General features: G+C 26.7%; 1 protein-coding gene and 1 long non-coding RNA gene across 2 annotated transcripts; one reads left to right on the top strand and one right to left on the bottom strand.

Moving 5' to 3' along the window:
• Positions 1-4,738: 4,738 nt before the first annotated feature.
• LOC101507692 (uncharacterized oxidoreductase At4g09670-like) lies at positions 4,739-5,359 on the bottom strand. Its single transcript, XM_004495239.1, has one exon. The coding sequence runs from the start codon at positions 5,357-5,359 to the stop codon at positions 4,739-4,741; it is 621 nt and encodes a 206-aa protein (XP_004495296.1).
• Positions 5,360-6,515: 1,156 nt separating this feature from the next.
• On the top strand, positions 6,516-8,389 carry LOC101515649 (uncharacterized). Its single transcript, XR_012162606.1, has 3 exons — positions 6,516-6,769; positions 7,105-7,212; positions 7,697-8,389. It is a non-coding gene; the product is annotated as an uncharacterized lncRNA (long non-coding RNA).
• Positions 8,390-8,737: the final 348 nt, after the last annotated feature.

Genomic DNA, 8,737 nt, shown 5'->3' with positions numbered 1-8,737 from the left:
AATTATTACCATTGGTAAATGACTAATAATATTATAAAATAATTTATAAATTTATTATAAAATAACTTATAAAATAATTTGATAATAATATAAATTATAAATTATTATCAAATTGTAAAATAATATATAAATTATAAATTTATTATAAATAATTGTAAAATAATTTTATAATTTATAAATTTATTATAAAATAACTTATAAAATAATTTGATAATAATATAGATTATAAATTATTATCAAATTGTAAAGTAATTTATAAATTATAATTTTGTTATAAATAATTGTAAAATAATTTTATAATTTATAAATTTATTATAAAATAATATTATTATTGAGAGGAAGATTGAAGGAGATTAGGCATTGAGAGCTTGAGAGGGGAGAAAAGAGGAGAGATCCACATCAGCTTTTTGGGTGATGTGGGAAATATTTGTATAGTGGATGAAATAGAATGAAGCGGCATTCGACGGTGAGGTGGCATTCGGAGTCTGTTTTAAATATATATAATAGATATATATGAGTGAAAGATTAGTTTCTTCAAAGTTGTATATAAGTACAATCTTATGATATGTTTGGATTCACTTTTTAAAGATAAAAGTGGTTTGAAAGACTTAAAATTGACTTAAAATATAATTACATAAAGCTAGTATTTCTAACTTTACCCTCCAAACATAAATTTTATATTTAAATTTATATTTCAAATTATTTTCTCATAAATATATCTAATCATAAATCATTTCAATATAGACTTTTAAATAAATTCAATTTTCTGAATTATAAAACCAAAACACATTAAAATTAAAATAAAAAAATAAAAAAAAAACGAATTTCTCTTACCTTGGAAGATGTTGGCGAGACTTGGCCCACCAATATTACTCACTGCCCACATCCATGAAAATAGAGTTCATAGTGCATCGCTAATCTCATTTCTTTCCTCCATTTACGACACATTTTGAACCAAACAAAATCACCGAAAGTAGGATTCATTACATATCCACATAATAGAGACCAATATTTAGACAATGAGTACACCGACATATATCTAATCACGAAATAGTCATAGCATGTTAATTTGTCGAGCATATATATATATATATAAACATAGTTCTCTTATACATAAACAATTTAATAAACTTAATTAAACGATTATAATATAATATTTATTATATATTATTATTATTATTATTATTATTTATATTTAAAGTATATTTATAAAAAAATTAAATAAAATAAGACCGTTTAGACACAAACTATTAATTATTTTTATAAACTATTTTAAAGAGATTATAAAAATTAACTAAAAATAATTTATTAATAAGTTATAAGTTATTTTCAATACAATGATTAATAGCTCATTTAAGGAAGGATGGCCAGTACTTTTGCGAATTAATTCGCAATAAATGCACATGATATAGCAAACCAATAATGCAAAGCAAAGACTAAGGTGAAAGAAAGATTAAACTATTGCTTAACACTTTTACTTTAACAAGTTAGTTGTACTACACTTATTTATATGGAAATTATCTTCCAATATTTTTCATGCAACCTAAGTGAAAACTAGTTAGTAATTTTTATTTTGAAGAGTTAAAGACTTTTTTTTTGTCAGGTAGGACAAGTTAGTATTTTTATTTTTTTATTACTTAAACAATTCATGTATTATATATAAATAAAAATTATCTGTTAATTTTTATTAAAGCTGTTAAATTACTATTTTAATTTTTATTGATGATAATAATATTTTTATCATTTATTGTGTTGGTTTTGTTACTAAGTTAATTTTTTTAATAATTACGTACTGATTTGTATATTATAACATACTATGAAATGAGATAATTTAACAACTATGTATACTCCCCATGTATTCAATATTGTTAAGGTTGCGTATTGTGTATCTGAACTCAAACATATATCACGTACCAAAAAGAATTACGATGTGACTATGGTGGGGAATTTTTCGCAGTTAGCAAAAATCTGAAAGAGCAATGTCGTCTGGAGGAAGAAAGATTGTTGATCATGAACTTCTTTTCAGGAAAAAGAAGCAATGACATAATTTTGGGAATAAGCAACAACTAACCATGCTAGTAGTCATGGTAAAATATTAGATTCAAGTGTTATTTGAAATAATTGGGCAGTGTGTATATAGGTCTTAATTAAGTTCTCCGTCAAATCATAAGACCCAACCATGAATAAGTGGTGGAAAAAGTTTTTTAAAATAATCTCATAAGTGTTTTTATGTGTTAGGTTTAATTTTTAGGAAGGAAGGAGAATAAAATCTCTTCTTACATGACTTTTGTTCTCTTTTTATTTTGGAGGTATATGGAGGGGAGAGAGTTAATTTAACATAAAAACCATTAAAAATAATGTTTTAAAATCATGTTTCGTCACTTGGACAAAATACAAAACCATTAAAAATTTCTCGTCTCTCCTCCCCTTCCCTCAGTTGAACCAAACAGACCCTAAGATATGTTTGGTTAAGAGTCGACCCTGAACATGTTCAGGGTGTGCGACCACACAGGGCCCTAATGTTTCAGGGGCACTGATTTTTTTTACAGTATAACAAAATAAAATGGTAAAAAAAGTAGTATAAAAAATTATGTAGGAAAAATTGTCAAATTTTGATGGTTTAATATTTTATCTTCTTAAGTTCTAGGTCCAAAATTCTAAATTTAAAAATTATTATATCCTAATTGTTGAATATGTACAAAAAGTAATGAGCTTCTTTTTATCCTTATACTAAAATTAGAGCCTTATAAAAAAAATTAAAAAAAAAAATTGTCTTTCTCAATTCTCCTTGTTAGTCCTTGATTCCCTAAAGTTTGTGAGAAAAACAAAAAAATTCAAATTATTTTCCTTAGGAATCTCCTTTACCCGCAATTGGTAATTCATACTCTAATCTAAATTTTTTTCTCTTTTGTTAGAGATGATTGTTGAATGGAAAATTGTCATACAAAAGCATGTTGATCACATCAAACATAATGAAATTAATTATCATTATCTTATACATAAGATCTAAAATCAATTGATAAATATATAACAAAAAACATAATTAAATTCATTATCATTATATAACTTAATTATAAAATAAAGAAAGAATCTGTATACCAAAAATAGAACATTAAATTCAAACTTCACACAAGACATCAAATTATCATAGACGACTCTGGTTTACTTAGAGCTAAATAGAGTGAAGGTAATATTTTTAAGATTTTGTGTTTTGTGCAATTTTTAAGAGGGGAGAGAGTCAAAATTCCTCCTAGAGACCATTTTACTCTCCAACATTTTGGAAACATTTGGTGAGAAAGGGGGGAGCTAGAACAATATAATAACTATTTAAAATAGCTCTGTTCCCCTCAAATCAAACACAAAATTAATGAAAATTATTCCTCTTTCCTTGACTCCTTTGTTTTGAAACAAACATGAATCTCTTCCTTTCATTGTGTGTTCTTTAACTACTCCAAAGAATGTCCAATACTAATTTGGGAGATTTTTTTTGTGAACTATTAAATTCACGAAAACATAAAGTAGAAAAATAAAAGGATAAACATCGAGAAAAATTATAAGTTTGATTGGTTGCATCTTAAAATGAAGTATACATTGTGTAAATGACAAGGGTTGTACTAATATTTTTTTAGAGTGTGATTCTCTTCTCACAGTCAGGGCTTTTAATGATAACAGTTTAAGCCCTAGGAATATTAAAAATGTGTGTGCTATCAGTCCTTCTCATATTAGAGATTTTCGCTTTCGTTATTCTTATGTCTTTAGAGAGAGTAACACTTGCGCATCTAAATTATCAAATAATGATTTTCATTTAGATGATTTTATTTGCTTGAATATTATACCTATTTATATCAAAGATAATTTTTTTTGAAAATAGGTTGGTCTTTCTAGTTTTAGATTAAGTTAAATGAGTTTTGCTTTTTTTTTTTTCAGTACACTCTTTTTCCTTTGACTATCACTTTTCTATTCATTTTTCATGGTAAAGATTTTAATGGGACAACTGCTCATTTTGCTTTCAATTGTTTAATTGAATTTTGATCTAGTCCTTCTAAGTTACTTATTTTTCTTTATGTTACCATTAATAATATTTATTATGATATTACAAATAATGGGTGGTAGGTAAGAGGTGCCAATATAGTTAGAATGGTATATTTTTAATGTGATCTTTTTACAAATCGGTCCTTACAAAGAGGTGCCAATATTGTTAGAATCATGATAGTCAAATTCAAAAAAAATTAAATACCACCTAAAATTTAAAAGGTGGAATTTTTTATTTTAACATATAAATCTTAAAATGGTCAATATATTTTTTTCTAAATTTTACAAATCGGTCCTTACATATTTCAATATTTGTACTATAGTCCCTATAAATTTAAAATAAATCAAATTTGCCCCTGTAGTTTTTAAACTTATACAATTTAGTTCTTCAACTTTTATCAAATTTAGAGTTTTTAATTTATAAAAATGACTCAACATTAAATAAACAATAACTCTATTTAAATAAAAAGAATTAAAACATTTAAATTACTTAAAATTTTAAATTCTTTAAAAAATTTAATTACTTCATTAAAACACACTTTTAGTGTTATTCACATCACAAATACACAACAACTATAATTGCAACTTTATAAAATTCATTTGTTCCTCATTTTTCACAATCCAATCCAAAAATCCTAATGTAATTGCAAAGTCACAAATTCACAAACCCAACCACAATTTAAATTAATCTTCAACTTCATTCAATCTAATTCATCATGATTTCAACAGATTGGTAACCTCTTTGAATAGACTCCTTAACAGCATCCAACACAATTTGAACTTTTTTACTTTTTACACCCCACTTCTTGTCAGGTTTCATTTTCAAACTCTTAACCTTTCCAACCAAATCAACAAACTCCTTAACCATCCAAACATCTTGACAAAACTCTGTCTCAACAACATGTTCATTCGGCTTCGGACACCACCTCCCCGATTCGATCTTTCCATAATCGATCTCCGATGACTCTAAAAATGTTCCATATCCGAAACTCTCTTCAAATGGAAGTGTCAAATCGTGAAGACGAAGCGAACCTTTCGTGCTCAAAATTGTGACATCAAATGTAACATAGGTTAAAAAAGAGCAATGAAATGTAGCACATTTTCCATCTTCCCAATGTAATGATGAACCACATGATATGATTACACCTTCTTCATTGAATGTTGATTTTGGAAATGCAAGAACTGATTTTGGAAGCTCATAGTTAACTGCCCATAAGATGGATTGAATGCTGTACCAACCTAAGTCACCAAGAGCACCAAGACCATCTAAATCTGGTTTCATTCGAATGCTGTTTTTGAGAAACTCTGGACCAGGATTGTATGTCATGCAACTATGTATCTAATGATAAACATAGAAAAAAACATAAGATGTTAGTTACTTTTTTTTTTCCGTAGAAAAAATGGTAAAAAAACTTATAGGTAATTGTAAGGTTTCGAGTTTGATTCAGGAGATGATATTCAGCCTTTTCCTTTATTATTGTTAGCATTAAACTTAGGTCATGTTTGGAAAACTACTTCATAAGTGGTTATAGCATAAGTACTTAAAGGCTTATAAATATAAACTGAAAGCAATTTATGGACACATTATAAGTTGTTTGCATAAAATCTCAAAAACTGACTTACAAGTATTTCTATTTGTGGATAAGTTTAAGTAATTCGATCCAAACAAACCCTTAAACTTTATTTAAATAAAAAACTGAAGTCTTAATTGCAAGTTTAGTCCCCCTATTTTTAAAGTCGACAATTTTGGTCTCTCGCTCATATTTTTGAACTAAAAAAATGCGGAATTGACATATTTTTAATGATGTGACATACAATTTTATGATATAAAACTATCTAGATGCATTAATTATTCATATGTCATTAATTAAATTAAAAATATGAAAAATTTCTAAAGTTGAAAGTTAAGTTTTTATTGCATTTAATTCCAATTTCGTGGGTGTATATTATTTTACATTATCGTATCATATGTCATGTTATTTAAAACATCTCACGTCGTCATTTTTTAGTTAAAAAATCAGAAGGAGAGACCAAAACTGTCGACTTTTAAAATAGGGGACGACTTTTAAAATAGGGGACCAATTTTGTGAATCAGTAAAAATAGAATGACTAAAATTACAATTAAGCTAAAATATAATTAAAAAGTTATAGTGCAAACGTTTACTTCTATAATAAAAAATTAAATAAAGCAGTTATAATAAAAAAAAACTTAATTAAGGAGTTATAGTTTTATAATAAAAAATTAAATATAGTTAAATTATTTTTATAAAAGCTAAAAGTTGTATTTCAAAACTATTATGATAAATTTATGAAAATAAAATATGTGATACATTATTTAGATAGACTCTCCTAGACAGTTTTACAAGTGTTTATTTATACCAACAAGTATATAACTTCAAAAAGTCAATCCAAACATAACTTTAATATAATATCATGATTTGATTTTTATGTAATTCAATTACAGGTTTTTCAAAGGGAGAGGCTAAATGGACACTATGGTGTGACTGCATTTGTTATAAGCAACACATTATCTGCAACACCATTCTTAATATTAATCACTTTTCTCTCTGGAACAATTTGTTACTTCATGGTTCAACTACATCCTGGCTTTTCCCATTACATTTTCTTTGTGTTGTGTCTCTATGCAAGTGTCACAGTTGTTGAAAGCTTAATGATGGCAATTGCTAGTATTGTTCCTAACTTCCTCATGGGAATTATCATTGGAGCTGGGATTCAAGTAAGCATTTAATTTAATTTGTCATATAGCGGCAATAATGAAATTTGAACAAATTGTTTTTATTCAGCGATATACTACTTAGTATAAAATATTACAAAAAAAGAAATTACAGATCCACTATAGAATTATATCGTAACAAAATTTGAGCAAAATATTATTTTGTGTGATCCTTAATTGATAATAAAAAGGAAAGTGAAACACCCTCTCATAGTTTGAGTGACAAAAAGAAAGTATGTTTTCAAGCAAAATAGACAATGTTAATAAATTTGTTAAAATTTTTTACTTTTTATGATACCTTTTTAATTAATTTTTATGTATTATTTTCCAAATTTCAGGGTATATTCATGTTGGTCTCTGGCTACTTTAGGCTCCCACATGATATCCCAAAGCCTGTTTGGTGATATCCAATGTCATACATTAGTTTCCACTATTGGGCATTACAGGTATGCAAGTTTACACAAATCAAATGTTTGAAAGACTTGTGCTATTATTTGCTTGCTAGTCTACGTATATATTATGGTCTACAGTAGATCAGTATATAAAAAGCACTTAAAATTCTAATGATGATTAAATACGTCTCTTGTAAGTAGAAGTTTATGATCCTTATCGTTTTTATGATTGAGATGTTGATATTTTCTATGCTGGTTCGACAAAACAAGAGAAAATGAATATGAGTTGAGTTTTGAGGTATATGCCTATTCGGTTTTTGTCGAATCATCACCAACGATTAAATCACTTTCAACCTTGAGGACAAAGAGGACTATGAATTTTTGACATTCTACTTCCAGTAGATGATGTTTATTGTCATTGAAATTTCAAATGATTTTCAAGAAATTTTTTACATGAATTGTGTTTTTTTTTTCAAACTCGTAACTCCCCACAAGTAAACAAAGCTAATTTGATGATTACACGAACTTCATTTTTCAGGGTCAATACCAAAACGATCTTAAGGGTTTGATATTCGACAACCAGACACCTGATCTTCCAAAGATACCAGGCGAATACATCTTGGAGTATGTATTCCAAATCGACGTCAAAAGATCAAAATGGATAGATTTAATTGTGATCTTAAGCATGATTATCATCTACCGCATTATTTTCTTCATCATGATTAAAATCAATGAAGATGTTACTCCTTGGGTTAGAGGGTATCTTGCTAGGAGAAGAATGCAACAAAAGAGTGGAGCTCAAAACACAACTATTGCACCTGATGTTCTCACTCAATCTCCATCTTTGAGAGCCTACATTTCTAATCAAAGGTAGGAATTATAGTCCTCTTTTGATTATTACTTTATTTCACTTTAATTAATCATGTGGACTTTTTTGTGTGTATCTCTTTAAAATGGCTTGTGAACATTTTATAAAGAGAGATATGGAAATTTCACATGATAAACTAATGTGAAATTATATTATATGGTGATACATTAGCTTGAAGATTGAGATTAAAGATAAGAAATTATGTCCTCCAAATTTGAATGAAGATTGAAGCTTGTAGTTTTAAATAGGATTAGATTTATATTTAACTATAATTCTTATCATTTTCATAGGTGTTTTGCTTTTAACTATGTTGATATATGAATTCTAGAGTGTTTATTATCAACTCATGAAATTCTATTCTCAGTGTCCTCCTATATTTCATTAATGCTTGTTTGGTGGAACAAATATAAGTGATTTGAGTATAATTAGTTGTGTTTGGTAAACATTTAATATAACAAAATTCAAATTTCAATGCTTATTGTCCTCACAGAAGTAAAACTTCATTGTATTTTTCAATTGTATTTTTCAATATTCTCATACATGAGAAAGTGATTTTATTAATATTCGCTTGATAAAAATAAAAGATAATAAATATGGATATTTTAAAATTGAACTTATCAAACTCAAGTTAATTAATTCATGGACGGTAAATTTTTACTTATAAGAAGTGTCACCAATTATTGTAGTAATTTTTAAATATTAATCTATAAT

Source organism: Cicer arietinum, chromosome 4 (assembly GCF_000331145.2).
Source record: "Cicer arietinum cultivar CDC Frontier isolate Library 1 chromosome 4, Cicar.CDCFrontier_v2.0, whole genome shotgun sequence".
Lineage (NCBI taxonomy): Eukaryota > Viridiplantae > Streptophyta > Magnoliopsida > Fabales > Fabaceae > Cicer > Cicer arietinum.
This window is presented reverse-complemented; position numbering and strand designations above follow the sequence as displayed.